At 36.1% G+C, this 22649-nt stretch overlaps 1 protein-coding gene across 2 annotated transcripts in view; it reads left to right on the plus strand.

Annotated features, from left to right (window-relative positions):
• The first annotated feature begins 1485 nt into the window (after positions 1-1485).
• The window catches only part of LOC141433268 (cytochrome P450 4C1-like), a 32349-nt gene continuing 11185 nt past the window's right edge, over positions 1486-22649 (plus strand). The window contains exons 1-5 of one of the 2 annotated variants that reach the window (XM_074095232.1): positions 1486-1724; positions 8404-8493; positions 11771-11884; positions 14889-15074; positions 21135-21331. In XM_074095232.1, the coding sequence (XP_073951333.1) occupies positions 1565-1724; positions 8404-8493; positions 11771-11884; positions 14889-15074; positions 21135-21331 (747 nt within the window). In that variant the 5' untranslated portion in view covers positions 1486-1564. The remainder of the gene's footprint in view (positions 1725-8403; positions 8494-11770; positions 11885-14888; positions 15075-21134; positions 21332-22649) is intronic. The other variant, XM_074095233.1, reaches the window with a different exon arrangement.

Here is a 22649-nt window from a genome sequence, read left to right on the forward strand (position 1 = left end):
CCACACAAAGCCACTTCATTCTGTAAATGATTTAGCAGAAACTCTTCCTTCAATACACTTTGAAATAAGAATATAAACCCATTTATGCATAAATATTTAAATGTATAGCATGACTCTTACTGAGACCATGTCCTTTTTATTGTTTTGTTAAAAAACACGATATCTCTCCCTTCTGTTATGTTCTCCTTTGCTGTGTTTGATGTTGAAGGGCTAGAGGGTTCGTATAATCATGTTGTTGATGAGCAACTTGCAGTGGAAGATGAAGCTGACTTGCACCAAGTCGCTTGTAAAGACTAGGATGCATAAATACGCAGAATTCTGAAAATCTCGTCTGTATTTCATAGACCAACGTACAAAGCATTAGAGAACATTTCTGTAATGCTCCATTTCAACTCGAATACTGTCGGAGTCGTCTGAATCCATTGTAGGGATACTGTGATTCGAATTTACTCGTAAGGCAGTCCAAATATCAAGCCAAGTGTCGTCGAGACTGCAAGATAGCGTTGTCGAAGAAGCAGAGCCAAAATAGTCGTCGAAACTATCCAATCGTGGTCCAATTATCATGCAAAGGTCGTGGAGAAATGCGGCAAATTTTAAAGTACTGAGTTTGTGCTGAGAGGTCTTTAAAAATTATCCAAAAAACACTGATCGCACCAAATTGAAAAAAAATCGCAAAGTAAATAAAACGGTTTTAGGTTAGATTCTACTTGACAGTGACAGCAGTGACAGTTGACTTCGTTTTTTTTTTTTTACTGTTTCTACTAAGTACTAAGCCTCAACGGTTCTGCAATTTCAATCTCACAAACGTCATATCGACCACTTAAAAAAATATTTCTAATTAATAAGAGGAAATAAAAATAAAAGAGCTGCAGTTCCTCGATTATTAAGACGTCGACTATCGAAAAAAAATATAATTAGCGCCTCTCCAAAAAACTTTACTTAGCCAATTGTTTTCACTGTTGCTATTTCATTTCTCGCCATCGAACTGAAAAGCAGAGTGTAAAACTCGAGCATTAAATCCATTTTCCCCTCGACGTGTCTATCCACCCTCGCCGTACCGGCTCGGGTGGCTATATGAACATCTTGGGTAAAATGGCTCGTTTTATGCTCGTGTTGTACAATCTACTATTTATTTGAATAGCTGACAATCTAGACATTGCAATGTCAGACATTTTTGAGATTATTCATTCGTTCCTTCGATTATTAAAGACAATCTTAATTGAAATGATATTTTTCAGTGGTTACATAGGGTTACATAGTTGATTTCAATACTTTCTGAGTTTCTTTAAGTACCTATATAGGAACATTCAATCCAAGAGAAAAGTGTGACGGGGCCTTCGAGAAGTGTTTGTTTACATGATAAGACACGGAAGGATAAATCGGCTATACATCAGAGTTGAGATGTTATTTTGCAACGAACTGGTTCTATGATCTTGATATTTGCCATTTGGTCAGAAAAAATTATGTATTTTTTTTCTCCGCCAGAATTCAATACAATTCAGACACTCTGATAAGTAAGACGGTCGCAGATTGTTTGCGTTGAAAAAAAAATAGTGACACAAAAATGTTTTGGCAGTTATTACTAATTGCTGTTGCATTCTGGATTGTATACTTGAGGTGGCAGAGAAGGAGGATTCGAAAGATTTATACAGAAATATCTCCAGGCGAGCTTCAGGAGTTACCCATTATAGGACACGCTCATTTGCTAGGAGGAAGTCATGAAGGTAAAAAAAAAACCTTTTTAAAATACGGTATTTGACAAGTCCTGATTTTGCCAAATCTTAATATTATTATTAAAATATAGATAAACAGATAGTGTTTAGCAAAGAGAAAATTTAAATCGACTGAAAATTGGATTTATAAAGATTTTTTGAAAAAATCTATATACCTGTCTCTTTCTCAAACGCTTTTCCCTATGCAGCAAGTATGGCGGTACTGTAACCAACGTTTATAGAAGCTTGGTAACAATATTATGTATCTATATATTAGGTTCCTATATACATATAATAATATATTTACTTGCGTTGTTGACGAATTAAATAATACAAACATCATAAATAACTTAAATTTATTACATCGCGTACAAGTGTTCTAAGAGGTCCTAGAATTTCGTTTTCAAGTGTCAACGATTTATGCGTTCGAGTAGTGCGTGAGACCGGCCGTGTTAATTTTTGCTCAAGTAGACTAATAAAGTTATAGATTTATGGGAGTTTGTGGAACGTTCTCGAAATTCGAATGCATGGTTTTTTTATTATAAGTTTGATAGTAGGGATAGGCCAAGGAGAGCTTTGTTTTGAAAGGAAGTTTGGAAGGTAGTTAATTTCGGGACGCGAGACGCTACGGTGTTCTTACTTACATATGTGTTAAAATTAATTCATAGTATAAAAGTTAGTGTATCTGTGTATTCGTTAAATAAAATAAACCGATAAAATATACGAGAGCGAATCCCGATTTCGATCGTATGTATACGTGGACTTATTATCAAACTGTGTATAGTTCAGTGTAGTGTTAAGTGTGGTTTGTGGACTAGACTCTTTGTTCGTGAGGCAGGCCGAGATATCTCGATCTTGCAGTAGCTGAGATGCGACGTTAATCAGGACGATATAATATTATCGGCAGCTAAGTTTTAGATATATTTTTGAGACAATTATTATTAGTATTATAAACTGAAATCTGAGTTGACTATTTTGCTTTATTATATCTACTTCTAGGTACTTTATTGAAACTATTGAATCTAAAATTAACCAATTACTCACTTGTAACCAAAACTTAATTAATTATAACGCATTGTTTAATTTACTTAATTGATTAAGGTACTTTTGTTGTACAAATAATAGGGGCGAGCGATTGAATAGTAGTTCTAGATTTGTAGCTATATTTATAGGAAAGGTGATCAATTTATTTTGTAGTATTTTCGGAATGGTTAAGATATAAATTATAGTTAGTAGAAGCGGACGGTTGGATATTTCACAATTTCTTCAATCCTAAGGTTCTAGGCATAGTTTTATTTGGTTATTCGTTTGGTTGTTTTCGTTTTTCGGCGTGTTTGACATTAAGACAAAAGCAGAGCCGCGTTTAATGAATTAAGTTTATTGCATAAGAATAATTGGAAGCGTGTTTTTTTATGTTTTATTTATTTACTTATATTATCATAATTTAGAATCATTATATACACTTGGGTCAATATACACGTCGTCTACGGCTCGATTCAGGGACGGTGACGTGTAAAGCTCTTGTCCGGACGAGCCTCGGTGACGGCCTCCAAGGAGCTGACGAAACCGAGGTGGGCGGCCGATTAGAGAGTAGCATCCCCCCCCCTCTAAAATGTTAAAGGCGATGAATGAATCTAATTTTTAACCCCCGACGAAAAAGAGGGGTGTTATAAGTTTGACCGCTATGTCTGTCTGTCTGTGGCACCGTAGCTCTTAAACGGGTGGACCGATTTGAATGCGGTTTTTTTTATTTGAAAGCTGGTTTTCTAGCGATGAATCTTAGATATGATTTATTCAAATCGGTTCAGCCGTTTCAAGATCATCAGCTCTTTTGTTCGCTGCGGTAGGAATCTTAGACGCATAATGGATATTTACTTTACTTTCAAACATATTTGGAGCCTAAAATTTGAAACATAACTATGCTATATAACTATGCAAGATTATGGAATTCTCGGCCTGATGCTGCAGCCAAGATATCCAGAACACTAGTAGGTACACTCTTAATAAAACTATAGCAGATATATCGTGTTAAGGTTCGTTTTGTTCAGTATTTGATTCTACAAACAATGAAATGGTGGCAACAGGATGAGCTGATGCTGCAGCCAGGATATCCAGCACAATAGTACACTCTATAAAAAATAATAGCACATATGTCGTGTTTGGATTCGTTTTGATCAGTAATTGATTCTACATACAATGCAGTGGTGGCAACACGACGACCTGATGCTGCAGCCAGGACATACAGAACACCAGTATACTCTTGAAAAAATAATAGCAGATATTTCGTGTTTAATTCCTTTTGATCAGTATTTGATTCTACATACAATGCAATGGTGGCAACAAGATGAGCTGATGCTGCAGCCAGGATATCCAACACACTAGTACACTTTAAAAAAATATATATCAAAGTTTAAAAAACATGAAATAAAAACTTAAATTTAAAATTTAAAAAACCCCCGACTTAAAAAACGCCAGCAAAAATAAAAATAAAAACGCCCGAAAAAAAAACACTGCTTAAAAAGACAATTAAAAGAAAAAAATAATTATGCGCTACCTAGCTGTTGCCCACGACTTCATCTGCGAAGAATTCGTTTATCTCTATCCCGCGGGGACTATGCTGATTTCCCGCAAAATTAGCCTAAGTTATTTAGTATAAGTATCTAGTAATATTTTTTTATCTAAGCGTTGTCGGTGTCGGGGGACGCTAAGGTTAATACTTTAAAAAATACAACATATTTAGTTTCATGTTAACCTTAGCGGTCCCCCGACACCGACGACGCTTTGATAAAAAAATATTACTAGATACTTTATACTAAATTAACTTAGGCTAACTTTGCGGGAAATCAGCATAGTCCCCGCGGGATAGAGATAAACGAATTCTTCGCAGGTGAAGTCGCGGGCAACAGCTAGGTAGCGCATAATTATTTTTTAATTTTTAATTGTCTTTTCAAGCAGCGTTTTTTTTCGGGCGTTTTTATTTTTGAAATGTACTTAGTGTGACGGTTTGGAAGAAGGTAATTATTTTTAGGGTTTTAGGATTGGTTCAAAGGCTTTGATGGGCACATGAGATCGGGGCAGGGGCCTTCTAACGATCTATGTGTGGGACTAGGCTATTGAGGTGTGCTGGGAGGCCTAGATTTTCAAATCGATTAGGATTCCCCCATACGACTAAAGGTCTTATTCTTAAGTGTCCCCTTGTGCTCGGGTATTTGTCCTAGATGCGACTTTGTTCGGCGAGGAAGCAGAGGCGGCGACTGATTACTCATATCACCTACTTGTCTTTGTTATTCTAACGAAATTACATAACATAATTCATCTTTTAATTTTAACTTTCTGAAACTAAGCATTTTCTTACTTTGTGGCATAAGTAAAATTTACACAACGTATCAGAGGGTCCTTAATAATTAAAACTAGACGATCACATTAATTTCGGCCAATTATTGAGGTGTTAGGTGGCTTTAATTACGTGCGTTACTTACTACAGTGCTTTTATTCATTTCTGATAAGGCCTGAGTAATAATGTTACAGTACTGGCGTGTGACGTCACATGCCAGTATGTCTTTCTCTGTCTAATCTTGAATTTCAAACCTTTATAACTTTGTTATTCGTAAAGGTAGCTTAAAAATTGTTTTTCTATTCGTTAACAGGCATAGTATAGGTAGTTTTAATTTATAAAACATATACAAAATATCGAAAATACAAACTGAAATAAAGATGCACAGAAAAACCAGAAAAATAAGACCAGCGCTGGGAATAGAACCCAGGTCCTCGGCATTCCGTGCCGTGTGCTATACCGCTAAACCACCGCTGGACAACGATACAGACACGAATTTCTCCTATGCACCTCATATCTCAGCTTGTGTTGTTTCTTATTTAGCCACTTAAGCAGCGACACTAGCGACATCTATGCCGTAGCCCTCATCGAGACACTTTTCGGTACTCCGGAGACTTTACTCTGGTCACAAGATGCTACAAGTGTCAGCAGTATGGGCATGCGGCCAAATCATGTCGGGATTCCGCCTACACCTGCGGCCACTATGGCAACCAAGGTCACGCAATAAAAGAATGTCCAAAGAAAACTGAGGATCCTAATTGTGCGACCTGCATGCACTATAAGAAACCTTGTGGTCATAGTACAGATGCTGCGGACTGCCCCGCAAAAGTACGACTGAAAAATATGACTGAATACCATTGATTATGAAGGCGCGGCCTAAGAGCGCCAGGGTTTTCCTGTCTTTATTTATTCGTTTTTTTTTCCTATATTAATTTAACTTTAACTTAATATTATTTATACTTACTCAAATTTATTTTCAAATTTGGTTTTATATATAAATCACGAACTTTAATAATGTCCTACTAACCTTAACTATAAAAAAATTGTACTCTAAGAAACACTTACACAATATCTAAATAAAGCAAATAAGTAACTAGGTAAATGTAAAGAAATACGTCAGCAATTTTACGACTAGTACCTATCGACTTTGAGTCTTTGACCCAATAAAAAGTTCCACTGACACGCAGTTATATAGGCATATCATTACCTAGTAAATATAAAGTATTATTAAATATTAATATGTTTTACATATTTTGGTATGTTAATTTTAATTGTTTGGATTTCAAGTACTTACGTTTGCAATTCTAACAAGTTCCATATACGGTGTACATTGTTTATTCACTATGTGATTATTTTAGTTTGTAAATATGCTAGTTAGCCTGAGATACAGGGTTCACTTAGTAACCTTAGTTCAGGCACACGTGGTACGTAGATTTTATCAAAAGATTGTATGTTTAAAATTGTACCGCAATTTTTCTGAATAAATTATTATTATTACCCATTATGTTCTTTATTTTTCTTTCATTCTTAGGTTATAATAGTTATAAAAAGTAAAATACAGAAAAGTACATACAAAATAAAAATATTATAAAACCTAACCTAGTTTGCCGCCGGTAACGGGGCAGGGCCCAAGCTACCGGTGGTCAGGGCCGCAGAGTGAGGAACCTCCGGACGATGCGTGCCGTGTCCAGAAGTACCGCCTTCTGTATCTGGCCCTTGATCCAGCCATCTAGCGAGAGTCTCTTGAGATGTTGGTCGAGACTCTTTGGTATTAGACCGTTTGCCGAAACGACTATCGGGACAATGATCGTCGAGTCAACATCCCACATAGCAGTCACCTCATTAGCCAAGTCAAGGTACTTGCTGAGTTTGTCCTTCTCGGCCTTCACGAGGTTCTCGTCATGTGGGATTGTGATGTCGACGAGCACTGCACACGAAATAATATGAAACAATATCATAATTGGTGTCCAGTGTCCAATGATATTTATTTAATTTAATTTTGAAACGTAGACTGAACATTTCACTACTTACTTACAACATTCACTTAATAAAATGCATTTTCTTTAATAATAATGTTCAATTTGGAAAGTAATAGGGTCGAATAATTTTACTAGGTAGGTTCCTTAACAATTTTATTGCACGTCCCTTAATGCGCCCCTGGCGTAATCCCCAATACTAATGCAGGCGAGATCGGCTTTCTTCGGTCATGTTCGGGCATTTTTGTCAGCGCTTGATACACCGCGCGTTTTGTTCCTAACAGCTAGTCTAGTGCCGTAAGGTACATAGATGTCAATGGTTAAGTTAGGTTAGAACTGCGCCCCCCACAGAAACGAACTGCTACCAGAAAAGTAGGTTATTATGCTATGCAATATTTTGGGAAGAGTGCTTTATGCCAAACGATACATTTTACTAAATAATACTTGGTAATATGAAACATGACAAAATAATTATTTTTGAAACAATAATTTGCCAATAACAAATTTATTAACTGTAAAATTGCGATAAGTTGTTTTGTAAGTTAAAATAGAACCCTGTGTTTATACGTTTGGTGCAAAAAATATGTAAGTACATGTTAATGTTCAAATTTTCAATAACATTTTGGTTCACAGAAAAAGTTCTAAATACATTATTTTCATTAGTAAAACTATGGTGTAATGGTGCCGTTTTCGTTCTTAATTTGCCTACTATGTACTATGTAATTAGGTACTTACTAGTTAATTTTTAACTTTTTGCTGTATTATACTTTGATCCTTAAACTAGATAATCACGTATTCAAATCCAATACAATTTTCTCACTAAAGTGTGCACGAGCGTACATAAGAGTTAATTAAAACGATGAGTTTTTGGAAGCTTATAATGAAGTAAAAACACAATATTATTAAAACACGCCATTGTCACGAACAATTTCTGCCCTTAATTTAAATTGGCAGACAATAAAATTTCATAAAGATGCATGAAGGAAGGTGCACTTATGAGAAATTAGCAAAATTGACACGGGATAGGGAGCCGTCCTTTAGTTTTGCACATGGGTAAAGCCTCGAACATGAGCTAATTATATTTGTATACTTTTAAGCTCCAGGTACCTACCTACCTATTTATTTATATTATTTTGGTACAATTGCAGGACGTAAATTACAGCATTGTAGAATAGACAGGAAATAAAACAAATTGTACAGCATTGTACAAAAACTAATGTTTCCAAAAAAAAAATATAGAAAAAGAAAAAAAAACACAATGATACATATTAATTACTTAACTAAAAAGGTCTCGTAATTTCTGAAAAAAAAAGTTTCGATTTTTGAATTTTTCGCTGCGTTTCGTGTCCTATTTATTTTATGTACATATTTTTTTTTGCAGATTGGATGAATTTATTTAAAAAAGCCGCTCGTATAGCCAACAACCAAGGTGGTCTTTCTTCATTTTGGATGGGACCTAAGTTGTATATAGGTAAGTAGGTAACTGTTCATCAAGCCAATTTGTTTTTACATTACTTAAATGATTAATTGAGCTCAAACCGCGGTAACGCGTCTGTTATACTATTGTTACATTAAATAACCTATTTTATAAAAAAAAACGATTACCGTAAACTGGGGGTTTACTTTGAATCACGGGGTGACTTTGATAAACACTTCCATTTTACTTGCATCTTTTTTTTGTTTTTATGGTTGGTAATATCGATAGTTACTCTCATCATTTACTCTGACGCAGTCAATAAGTGTGATTGGCAACGGCACAAATCAAATGTGAAAATATAAGTAATGTTTTTTACTACTTTCAATTCTTGAATAACTTCTAAATTAACAACGTGGGTATTGCGATGAAACGTTAGCAATGAATATTATCAGGCCAAAAGTTTATTTAGGTATAGCTTTGTATTATAATGCCTTAAACATTCGTGATTTTCACTCTTAGTCAAAATACCACATACAGGGCTTATCACGCTAACACACACGAGTAATATTATTTTAGCTTTGTCAAATATCACAACTTCAAATAATATGTTTATTTTTCTATTTTTTATTTGTTCGGGTGTCTTTAATCAGTGCCTGGGGTGACATTTACCGTTGGTCAAAGCAACCCCATGAGTTTCTTTAGTTTCACAATATTTTCCGCAATTATGTGTGTTATGAGTGGAACCTTAAATTAAAAAATAAGAAATAAAGTTGATTATTCTTTAAAGTGAAATTTTATTCTAGATCAAAGTAACCCCAAAACAACAAAAGTGCTTGTAACATTTGACCCTGTTCACCAATTTATTTTTATTTCTTTAGAAAAAATGCTGCTGTATGGGGTGGGGTTACCATCGAATGCCGTTAAAAAAAATAGGGTATCAAAGTAACAGTGTTATTATTATTTTTTCTTCGGTTTTTTTAAGTTAGAATATCCAAATTTGGAATATAAAGACTTAAAAAAGTTGATGTTTAAATTTTTTTTTAACGCCTATAAGTAAGAGATAAAAACGTTTCAATTATTAAATTGATCAATGTGACTAGGGTTTGCAATTCGAATATTCATATTATCCAAATATCCGACAGATATGAAATTCGAATTTAGCAGTGTTGCTTTGCTAATTCGAATAAAACGGTTATTTTGAATAGTCAAAAATAAGAATTAAATAATTACATATGTATCGTCTTTAGCAAAACGATTAAGTCGTACTTTAACTTACATTAAGTACAGAAACGTTCATAATTGAATTCCCAATACGGCATATTAAGACGGCAGACTTATAATTTCGAGATACCATCATATTTACTAACTGTTTTTTTTTGTATTGATATTGCTTGTTCGTCGTCGCTTTGATTTTCTTTTTTCGTTGTATTTATATTTTAGGAGTACTTTAAATACTTAAATCATAACAATGGGTGCATCATCATCATCAGCCTACAACAGTCCACTGCTGGGCATAGGCCTCTTCCATGGCGCGCCACAACACTCTGTCTTCAGCCCCTCGCATCCATCCGCCGCCAGAGACCCTCTTAAGGTCGTCCGTGCCTCAGGACGCCCTGCACTACGTTTTCCCAAATTCATTCCGAGACCCACTTCGTCGGGAAGCAGTATTGATGCTGTTCAGCGCGTCAGTCAATCCCTGCAGCGACTCTGACATTATAACTATGTCGTCGGTAAAACGGAGGTGAGAAATGTATGTGCTATGCCGTTGATGTTTATGCCATGTCTGCTCCAGTCTAGTAACTTAAAGATATCCTCCAGCGCATTGAAAAATAGTTTCGGGGATATTATCATGCCTGACTCCTCTTTGCAGCTGGATCGGCTCTGTCTGACAGTCCCGGATCTGAACGGGCATAGTTGCGGACCTATATTAGCATTTCAATACCTCTATATATCGCCAATCGATACACCAGCGTTGCAGAGATTCCAAAACAGCCCAGGTCTCAACAGAGTCGAAGGCTTTCTCATAGTCCACAAAAGCAAGCAAGACACAGGGGCTGATTTTACTTCTCTGACTTCTGTATAATCTACCTCACTGTGTGTATGTGGTCTATGATACTGTAGCCTTTATGAAACCCAGCCTGCTCCGGGGGCCGAAACTTGTCAAACTTTACCGTAAGACGATTCGTGATCACCCTGGAGAACAACTTGTATATGTGGCTCAGAAGCGATATTGGTCGATAGTTCTTCAATAAAGCCTTATCGCCTTTCTTAAAGAACAATACCACCACGCTTCTGTTCTAAACCTCCTGTGTTGTGCCATTGTGAATGACAGAATTGAAAAAAGCCTCTTAAGCTGTCTGAGTACAGGTAAGCCTCTAGCATTGAGAAGCTCTGTAGTTATTCCGTCTTCACCCGGAGCTTTGTTGTTTTTAAGCTGCCCCAGAGCAATCTTAATCTCGCTCATTTCGAGGTCCGGGATATCTTTAGTAATAGTGATGAGTGAGTCTCTGATGTCGTTTGGATCAGGAAGAGGCTGTGCAGCATGAGAAGCATACAGCTGTCCGTAAAAACTCTCAATCTCGGTAAGGATTTCTGGCTTAGTGCAGACGGTTTGGCCATTTGCATTTTTTAGCTTCGTTAGGTTGCATCTTCCATGTTGCTGGAAAAAGACTTTTTATCCCCGGTTGCGCTCTATTGCCTCCATCATAAATAGTGCGGGTATTGGAACTACGGAGATCTCGCCTTATCAGCTTTCCCATCTTCTTGGAGAGCATTATTTCGTTTCATTTCACAAAATATTCAAATTATCCAAAAAATTCTAATATTCGAAGATCGAAATCGAACTATTCATTTTATTCGAATTTAAAAAAGGCAACGGATATTGCAAACCCTAAATGTAACCCCAGTTTGCGGTACGATAATTATATATAAAATCATGCAATTTTTAAAACGCGTTAGCTTAAAGCCTCGTTTCTACCAATAATGTGCGAGGATTTGTTGCGAGGGATGTGTTTTTCATTAACCAATAGAAACGCTTCATTTACACAGCCTCGCACGGCACATCTCTGGTAGAAACCACTGAGCGGAGCGAGGCGAGGTAAATGAAGCGTTTCTATTGGTTAATGAAAAACATATTCCTCGCTACACATCCACGCACATCCCTGGTGGAAACGCTACCTGAAAAGTACTCAAAACATCTGACGAAATTTTATTTGAATAATAATGTGTTTGATTTTGTGCAACTAGTTTCTTTGAACTGTCATTTATTAACCTGTTTTTTTCTTAAACATTATTGCAAACAAAATATTTTTATGAATTCTCGATTTTCCAGTTGTGACTGACCCCGAGACCGTTGACGTAGTTCTCAAGTCATGCATGGACAAGGACGACACTACCATGAGGTACTGTAGGACCCTAACGGGAAACGGGAGCATATTTGCTGCAGGTAATTACATTTTTATTAAAGGTTAAATGAAAACTCGTCATCACAAAACATTATGATACCTATATATTTACTTTTTTCACTATTTATAATTAGTATGGTACTCATACTTACTTACTTTTTGTTTTTAGTGTAAATTTATGACTAAAAAGGCCGGTAAACTATCACTTAGTATATTTATTGATTATTTTGATTTGATATGTTAAAGAGAATAAAATACTAACCCTTAAAAATAAGACTTATGCATTATTACTAACAAACTATGGATCCTGGTCTGCAATAAAGCATTTTTAATTCACTTAATTCAATTTAATTCAATATACTCGTACGAGGTAAGTACGTACAGTCTGTTCAATATAGGAATGGACAGAAGGAAAATAGGCTCTTTAAAATGCACGCTTTAGGAAATCATTTAATAAATTGCAGTTTTTAGTATACGGTCTAAACTTAATTCTCATTAAAATATCGAAAACGTCAATATTAGTTTTACTTATTCATTAACTAACTTTTGCCCGCAACTTCGGTATCGTAGTACTCGTTTATTGCTATTCCGCGGGAACTTTACAATTTTCCGGGATAAAATCTGATCTATCACCTTCCCCGGGACTTGTACTATATGTATACCAAATTTCACCAAAATCGGTTCAGCGGTTAAGACGTAAAGAGGTAGGTAACAAACAAACATACAGACTTACAAACTTTCGCAATTATAATTAAAAAACTTTTCCTATTTAGTTAAAAACAGAAACGTCTTCCTATAAAATACCTAAAGAGGCAGGTAAAGAACATTCTGCAAGAAACATAACGTTTATAATATTGTTAAGTCAAGAAAGTTACTGTTAAATTATTTATAGTTTTTAATCGCCAGTTTGGATCAAAATGTGATGACTTTTAATAATTATACGAATCGTTAACTTTTCACAACTAAAGCACTGCACCAAATTTGATGAAATTTGGAATGGAAAAAGCTTGAACTTCATAGCAGAACCTACGAGTGGAATATTTTTAAACAGGAAATGAAAGCGGATGAGTGCACGAAACAGTAATTAAATTATATATAAATGTAAATTGAATAAATATTACGTAGAGAATTACGTATTAATATTGTGTATTTTTAAGTACATTACGTATTAATCTACTTGCAAAGTAAATAAAATTATGACTTCGTCATATTACTTCATTTATTAATCATCATCATCATCATTACTACGAATTCACAAAAAATGTTTAGAACCCCTTCTTCTGTGACTTTCTAGAGTCCAATGTTGTCCTGAATGGACTATATGTATTGTTATTTAAAAATGTATTGTCTTGAGTCCACACTAGGGCTTGTCAACGTTACCAAATTCACATTATAAGTAACGTTACGTAACGATTAAATCATAAAAATACCTTGTACCGGTATTAAATTATAATGTTACTTAATAAATTAACATTATGGTAACGTTACTCAAATAACGTTACTTAATAACGGTAAATTTTCTTTACATAGTAGCTTATATAAGGGATTGTTAACGTTACCCGATTCAAATTATTATAACTTGAAAAAAGTAGCACTACTTCAATCGGTAATGTTTGTGTTTAGTTTTTCCGTGACAATGAGACTTGAAATGGACTCAAAACGTTGGAATCAAAATATTAAAATCGCAAACGCATGATTATAATCCGTAAAGTAGTTTAATTCATCATGTAAAAATAGCAATCTGATAAATATAGGAGCGCGAGAGGTGAGTAATACGCAAGCCAGTCGGTAGCACACTCATGTATTTCTCATAAAGAGCAATGACGGTGGGCGCAGCCACACACATACAAACATATATAGCAATTCCTCCCCCATAGGTCCCCACAAACCAGAGCACAAAAAGTATTTCTTAAAATCTAAGTTTAACTGGGAACGTCTACGCAACCAACTCCGTGCATCTGCCCATGGGTTACGTCTTGCGCGCGTACCTCGCAACCTGCCAGCTGCCTCCTTCGGCTTTCCATCTCCACGGCGTCTCCGAGTTCCAGGGGAGTACTAGCGCGGTGGCAGCAATAACCCTTCCTTTAACCGAGGAGTAAAATTAGACCGGCGTTCACGAACCTACCCCCTACGACACTTTCTTCGTGTGCTTGCGGCGTTCGGTGTAGTATTTTAATAAATGATCACTAACATATTTAATGTCTTAATTTTATTTACTCCCGACCCTAAATGTAGCACCATCAGGCGTGATTGTAAAAAACGGAAGCCTTTTCGTATTTCTGTGTAAAAAAAAAAAATTGCTCGACAGTGAGATTGTTTATTTATATATGTCGGCGGCCGATCGTAAAATCCGCCAAATCACGAAATTCCTAGGCATATCGTGAAATGCCGCCATTTCATGAATTGGCTAAACGACCTCCGCCATATCGTTAAAAATCACCGTTTAACGATTTGCCTAACGAGGTTTAGGCACATCATGAAATCCTAGGCATATCATGAAACGCCGCCATTTCATGATTTGGCCAGTTTAGGCAGATCATGAAATTCTTAGGCTTATCATGAAACGCCGCCATATCGGAGAAAAAAGAAACTATTTTACGATGTGCCCAGTATAGACCTAGGAATATCGACGAATGCGTTGCTCTAATCGATCTGCCATATTATTTCTCAGGAACATCGTGATATGCCTGGCCAACTTTTAAGCATATCATGAAATGGCGGCGTTTCATGATATGCCTAGGAATTTCGTCTGGCGGATTTTACGATCGGCCGCCGACATATATAAGAGGTAATCAATCTCTAGAACTAATGCATCGTTTTTTTATGAATTTACTAATTAAATATTACACTGTCCTTATTAACATAATAAGTTACTTTTAATCACGTTTTTTTTTGTGTATCTAAGGATATCTTTTGATAAATGTTTGATGATAAGGAAAACAAGTCACTGTTATATTTTAAGCCAAATGAGACTCATTGTTGGACAGTAAGGTGTTTTCTTAGAACGCTATTAACATATAAGATGGTTATTTAATTATTTTTCAGTCCCTATATGGCGTCCTCGTCGGAAGATCTTGGCTCCAACATTCAGCATGAAAAACCTTAATCAATTTGTGGAAATTTTCGACCAACAAAGCTCCTTAATGACCGAACTATTGAGACCAGTTGCAGGGGAAGGCGACTTTTCCATATGGAAATACATGAACACGTATACTTTTGATTCAGTTTGCGGTAATTACGTTTTATTAATTTAAAGTGCGATGAAATTAAGTTATGGAAGTTTATAATTATATAAGTAATAGTTCATACAAATTCAGAATCAAAGTGCAGACAGATTCAAATTAATACCCTTAGATACTGAAATATTAAAATTTATTCAAATTTCATACATAAATAAGATACCATTAAAAAAAATAACATTTGCATAATCATTTTCGTGTCGCAAAAAGAACGAAAAAACTTGTGGTCGAAGTTGAGCCTGACGTGTTATACATGACTAGATTTTGCCCGCGGCTTCGCTCGCGTTAATTTTGGGGTTACATACATTTACTTTCTGCGATTCTTTTTTCATGTTTTGATTGATTTTTCAGAGGACTACATGGAAATACAAATACAGATAGACGTTGTTATAGACAGATGGTGCAAATTATGGAATTCGAAAATCAACCTACATAGTTACGTAATTACCTAAATTAATTCGTACCGACTTTGAAACCCTGTTTCGCTGATCATGGGTGGAATTTTAGAAAACGTTAAAGTAGGTACTACGCGTTTCTTTTGCCCGCGACTACATACACGATATAGGATTATATCCCAAGAAATTGTAAAGTTCCCGCGAGCGGGACATGAATTACTGTTATGATCTTTTTTAATATTCTTAATTGTCAATGAGAGACACATTGTTGTATTATTGAAACAATTTTGAAAACCTGCCCCGAAATTGAATTCACTTAGGTATTTTTATTCTAAGGATTTTTTAAAAAGTAGTCTGTTAATCAGTGATAGTGTAGCTTTCTATTGGTAAAAGATTTTTTTAAATCAGCTCAGTTGTTTCAGAGATTACCCCCAACAAACAAAAAACAAACAAAGTTAAGATATTTTCCTATTCCATGGGATTTTCTAGAAATCTTTCCCTAGTGCACTTCTGTATTATTTTAGGTCCATACCTATGACAATTTTCAAGTATCTGCACCAGTTATTTTGGCTATGCGTTGTCTGTCAGTCAGCCAGTCATTACTGCACTAATAAAGTCAGTAGAGTTCAGGTAGGGTGAGGTAATTATAAATTAATTGTTTTACGTACTGAGTTGTTTGGTTTGGCGTAGGGAAGGTATTTAATGTTTATTTTCGTTTTTTTAGAGCATATTTAAGTTACAGCTTGTTTTTGAAAACTTTGTATTGTATTTTGTTCAGTTTCTTTTATACAATAAAGAGTACATATTTACATATATACTTTATTTTCATAACTTTAGCTATATGTATATTTTAGTCTCTCAAGTGATGTGTACATCAAACCTGAACGTACATAATTTATTGAATCAGGCGTTACATTGCATATGTCTATATCAATGAACTAAAACAATTAGTTTGCTAACCCGCGACCTTATGATACGTTTATGCAAGAAATATATCTTCATGGAGTTCCTCCACCTCCACACGATGTGTTGCTCTGAAGATGAGCTCTAGTTGAGTTCGAAACGCGCCAGTGTAATTTGGTGGTGGAGATAGATGGATTTGTGTGATTTGTGTGTTCTTACAGTGTGGAGGTGAAGGAACTGCATGAACACACATTTTATACATAAAGTAGCTATCATAAAGGTGGCGGGCGAACAAAGTAATTGTGTCAGTTAGTTGAACGTAAATGTAAAATTTCGTGAACTAAAAGAATTTCCTTGCTCACCCGCGACCTTAACTTACTTAACCGGGACTTAAGGTCGCGGGTGAGCAAGGAAATTCTTTTAGTTCATTGATATGGACCTCCGCAAAGTAACGCCTGATTCAATAAATTATGTAAAATTTCGTATCTGTGCTATCGGCCCTTGAGGAGTTCCATCATCAGCAAACGACCCTGGCTGCAGGTGATGTATATCCTATAAACACATTGTTATTCAAATTTGACAATCATATAAAGTATTTTGTGTGTGCCATCAACTTTTGAGGAGTCCCCTTCTACGAAGATGATCCTGAACAGGATGAGCACGATGTCACTGCTAAATCATTGTATTGCTACCAGATTTAAATCAGTTTGCCAAATCATCCCTAGTTTTATTAGTTTCGCTTGTGTGTTTTCGCGTTATATGTTGAAAATGCAAATTAAGTTGATTTTCTGACGTCATTTTACGCCACATGCACTAAGTACTAGGTACGTCAACACAGTTTCGAAAAAACAAAACTTAAGTACAACAAAGAAAGAGATGTTGAAAAAAATAATAATACCTACAGTCATTTTTGAGTGAATCTTAATGTCAATTTTTTTTTGTCTTCATCATAGTTTTTAGCATTGAATACTTCGACCACAAGGTAGAAGCCCGATATTTCTAAGAAAGTTCAAGAGAAGAGGCCACGCTTTATATTCCGTTTTCCAGTTCACAAAATATTCATAAACAGCATTGACATCTATGTTCCATGATAAACAGCAATGATATTTATTTTTAAATTTTTCCGGTAAAGCACTAATTACTCACAATTGCGGCCTTCTCACATATGTCTGGCGGTGTTAAATCTTACTTCAAACTTTGATCCACTCATTTTACACAAGCTCATTGAAAACTTTACTTTACTGAAGAAAGATAAACAAAGTCGTTCGAACTTCAGCAGTGAAATTTTTTGACAAATTAAAGGCGTTTTTTTTCTTTTAGATTTGCATTCGTAATTCATAAGGCAATGGATTTTGCTCTTCATCATCATCATCATCATGTCAGCCGAAAGACGTCCACTGCTGGACATAGGCCTCCCCCAAGGCTCTCCACTCAGACCGGTCTTGTGCTTTCCGCATCCACCGCGATCCCGCGATCTTAACCAAGTCGTCGCTCCATCTTGTTGGAGGCCTACCGACAGCTCGTCTCCCGGTCCGCGGACGCCATTCGAGAACCTTCTGACCCCATCGGCCATCAGTCCTGCGAGCAATGTGCCCCACCCACTGCCACTTTAGTTTCGCAATTCTTCGGGCTATGTCGGTAACCTTAGTTCTACTGCGGATATCATCATTTCTAATTCTATCCCGCAGTGAAACCCCGAGCATAGCCCTCTCCATAGCCCTCTGAGTGACTTTGAGTTTTCTCATGAGGCCCATCGTTAGCGCCCACGTCTCAGATCCGTATGGCAACACACACTAGTCAAAGATTTTTGACTTCAAACACTGCGGTAATTTGGACGAAAAGACACTGCGAAGCTTCCCGAACGCTGCCCAGCCGAGTCGGATTCGACGAGTGATCTCTTTCTCAAAGTTGGACCTACCTAACTGGACCGTTTGTCCCAGGTATACATAGTCGTCAACAACTTCGAGGGCAACTTGCTCTTCAGCCAACTGAATTAAAGTTTTTTTTTCCTATGCATATTTCATAAGAAAGAAACTGTTTTATAATATTACTAGCTTTTGCCCGCGGCTTCGCTCGCGTTAAATTTGGGGTTACATAGATTTACTTTCTATTTACGATCCTGTTTTTCCTGTTTTGATTGATTTTTAGGAGAATTATGTGGCGGATACAGAGAGTCGTTGTTTTAGACAGATGGTGATGGATTATTGAAATTCAAAAATCGACCTATTTGGATCATAATTCGTACAAATTTTGAACTCCTGTTTAACATATTCCAGAAAACGTTAATGTGCCTATATGTGTTTCTTTTACCTGCAACTTCGTAAGGGAGACCGAGAAGAGTTGTGACAGAGAAGAGTAGTGACAACGCCGATTTTTAAGAACTTATTAACTAAACTTACTAACTACTTGTAAAGTGAGCTTGCAGCACGCGTATCAAAAGTTTGAGACTTGAACTGAAAAACGCGCACTATTGCGAGCTCGCTAGAAATCGAAGTTGTCACTACACTTCTCTGTCACAACTCTCCTCAGTCTCCCCTACACGATATAGGATAATTTCCGCGGAATTAAAATACGTAAATTCTATAGAAAGCTACCCTGTCCTTTATTAAATTGAAACAGGCTTATTTTATCCCGCGAAATCGCATAGTTCCCGCGGGATAGATACGACCGTTTCGATCAATAAAAAAAAACACTTGCACTAATAGAAAGCTACTTTTTTGACTGAAATTGGCTACCTATTTTTTTCCTCGGGAAAATGCGAAATTCCCTGGAGATATAAATAAGTGATTTCTACATTAGGACCAATTAAATAAGTGACTTAAAAGTTCAATATCTCAAAAACGGCTAGACTGATTTTAATAAAACCCGTCAAAAACCATCGCTAGAAAACCTGCTATCAAACAAAAAAAAACGCATTCAAATTGGTCCACCCGTTTAAGCGGGTCGGGCGTTCGGGGGGAGGCGACCGGCGTGTAAAGTTCTATCGAGATGTATAACTTTATACGTCGAGCTCATATCACATGGAACTTTTTTTAGGGGTTGAAATCTCAAAAAGTACTTGGATTTGAGACATAATTTATATACAGAAATGAAGCTGGAGTTTAGCTTAATAAAACAAAACAATAAAATCAATTTAGTCATTTATTATCATACGACCTGTTTCGTCGGATGGGACGATTTTTATACACAAATAATTGAACATAGTAATAATAGTAAACTATTATTATAATATTATAAAAAATGGTTTCTTTCTTCTAAAATATGTACTTGAAAATAAAACTATCATTAAGTTGGCTGAACAGCAAAATCCATTGCCTTATGAATTACGAATGCACGTTCAAAAGCAAAAAAACGCCTTTAATGAGGGCTATCGCGTATGAATTCGCCACTAGAGGCGCTAGTGTAGCGTGAGGTCACCGAAATATCAAATCTCATAGTTTTTGGGTGGGCTACGCGGGTTTATTTATAATTAGAATAATTTTGTGAATATTTTGCAATATCTGAAATTAATTATGGCAAATATGCGTTCCGGGGCAATGAATGTCTGTGTTTTGAGACAGTTTTGTTTTTCGGAAACCTTTGTCCTCCCTTGTTTCCGAACAAAACGGGGACTATGCAACACTGTGGGCATGCTCGATATTTTTATGGTACGGTTTTAAGGTGTATTAAATATGATTTTAATCTAAACTTTGTTTTGACGTCCGTAATAACAGACTTTGAAAGCCATACTTAAAAACCTCACGCAACAGTGCGCCATCTAGTGAGACAAAAAACGATAGCCCTCATTTGTCAAAAATTTTCACCGCTTAAGTTCGAACTTACTTTGTTTAACTGTCTTCAGTAAACTAGTTTTTAAAAAAGCTTGTGTATAATGACAGGATCAGAGTTTGAAATGGACTTAACACCGCCAGATATATGTGAGACGGCCGCAGTTGTGAGTAATAGTGCTTTACCGGAAAAAAATCAACATAAATTAGGTATAGCTGTTTATGAATATTTTGTGAACTGGAAAACGGGACATAAGGCGAAATCGTTCTCAGAAAACGTTGTTATGGCCTTTTTTCTTGAACTGTGTTAGAAATATCGGGCTTTTACCTTGTGGTCAAAGTATTCAATGCCAAAAGCTATGATGAAGGCATAAATAATTTGACACTATGAATCACTCAAAATTATTAATTTTTATTCTTTTTAACATTTTTCTCTTTTTTTTTCTTTGTATTTTTTTTCGCAACTGTATTGAAAAACGTCATTCGATACACGCGCGGAAATGTCATTCTTCACTCGTTGCGAGTCTTGCCACTCGCCTTCGGCTCATGCTAAGATACCTCGGGACTCGTGGAGTAATGACATCTTTTCCGCACTAGTATCGCAATGAACTATTGCAATACTGTCTGACTGCTCCATTTGCAAGAGATCAAGATTACTAGGTACTTTATTTTTCAAAAACATGCTTTAAGGCGTCCATTATGGAATGGATCAAGCCAAATATTCCTTTGTCGAATTATCGAAATTAAACAAAAGGTACAAAAGTTTGAAAGAAGTCGGATAGGGATGGAGTCTTTTCCAGATGTGTGTTATGACAGCTTTGCGCTTTCTTTTATGTGCTATTTAAAAGTACTTACACACAAACTTAATTTTCATCGCACTTAAAAGTTAAACTTACTAATTCAAAATTTGTTATACATTATATTCTCCTCTAATTAATTGGTCACCGCAGAATTACTCGCAGTTAAATACTTGTTGTTATCTTTCAGAGAGCGCTTTGGGTGTGAAAATGAATTCTCAGCAGAACTCAGACCACCACTTCATGAAAGCATTTGAGAAGCTTTCACATCTTATAGCACGGCGAATCGTCACTGTCTGGATGCACCCCGACGTTATTTACAAGAATTTGCCAATATACAAGGAGTTTACAAAAAATAGAAGATTGCTGTTCGATTTCGTAGATAAGGTATATATTTTATAGATAAGGTATATGTTTTGTAAAAAAGTATATAATTACTAACTTTTGCCCGCGACCTTGCTCGCACAGAATTACTAGGTATGTAGTTTAAAACTCTTGATCCTATAGGAACCATATATTATTTCAGGATAAAAAGTAGCCTATATGTTAATCCAGAGTATATATTACCTGTATGCCAAACTTCATGCAAAGCCGTTCAGTTGTTTTTGCGTAAAAGAGTAACAAACCTCCATTCGGGTAAGGCCGCGAATTTTGACCAATTTGGACGTTTTTGTTCACTGGCAACTAATAACCACCGCTGGCAACACCGATGAGATAAATAAATCTCATCAGTTTGTTGACAAACAGCAGAGCAAACAGCCATCAAAAGTGACGCGGAGATTTTTTTTCGAAAAAGCGTCGAAAGTGCTTGTTCGATTTTAAGGGTAAGTAGTGATTATTTTTCGCTCGAAGAACAGATAACCGTTGGGGGATAAAAGTCCTCGAGTGGCGACCACGAACCGGAAGACGAAGCGTTGGCAGGCGTCCCACCAGGTGGACTGACGACATCGTGAGAGTAGCGGGAAACCGGTGGATGCAAGTGGCAAGTTGTCGTTCATTGTGGCGTTCTAAGGGGGAGACCTTTGTCCAGCAGTGGACGTCTTCGGGCTGATGATGATGATGAGTGATTATTTTTAACTGGTTGTTTTTTCATACGATAGGGTAATCTTTTCCACCCAAGTGGCATGTATTATTATGTTCAAAATGTCGTTATTTCACCATGATAAACGATTTTTTGTTTAAAATACGTTACACTTTCGTTACGATTACGTTGCATTTTTACAAAATGCTACGTATTTTTACATAACGTTACGAAAAAATGTGGTAAAGGGAAGTGCACACAGAAAAATTCTAACTTACACCAGTTTATTATTAGGTTTCCAATGACTGCACAGTAAGTTAGTTAGATGGATATTTTGATGTTAAATAAATTTGAATCTGTAGGTGCAAGGATCGGCACAAGAGAATTGTGGCGAGTTCTGTGTTCACGTCCTGCTTATGCATAGCGTATTTAAAGTGAGAGACAAACGGAGATTCACTTATTTACTTAGTTCATTTGTTACCTTAACTTAATAATAATAATAATTTATTTCCAAAAACATGTTTTACATTGTCCACTTAACTAAGACACCACTTCCTAAATTGGTAAAACCTGTGCTTTAGGATAAGCAGCGCTCTTCCCCTTAAGAGCTAGATGTATTGATTTACATAGCAAAATATAAAGTTTTAGACAAAATACTAAGTTCCTATAGCTTTGGCCATTTCT

Source organism: Choristoneura fumiferana, chromosome 12 (assembly GCF_025370935.1).
Source record: "Choristoneura fumiferana chromosome 12, NRCan_CFum_1, whole genome shotgun sequence".
NCBI classification, from domain to species: domain Eukaryota; kingdom Metazoa; phylum Arthropoda; class Insecta; order Lepidoptera; family Tortricidae; genus Choristoneura; species Choristoneura fumiferana.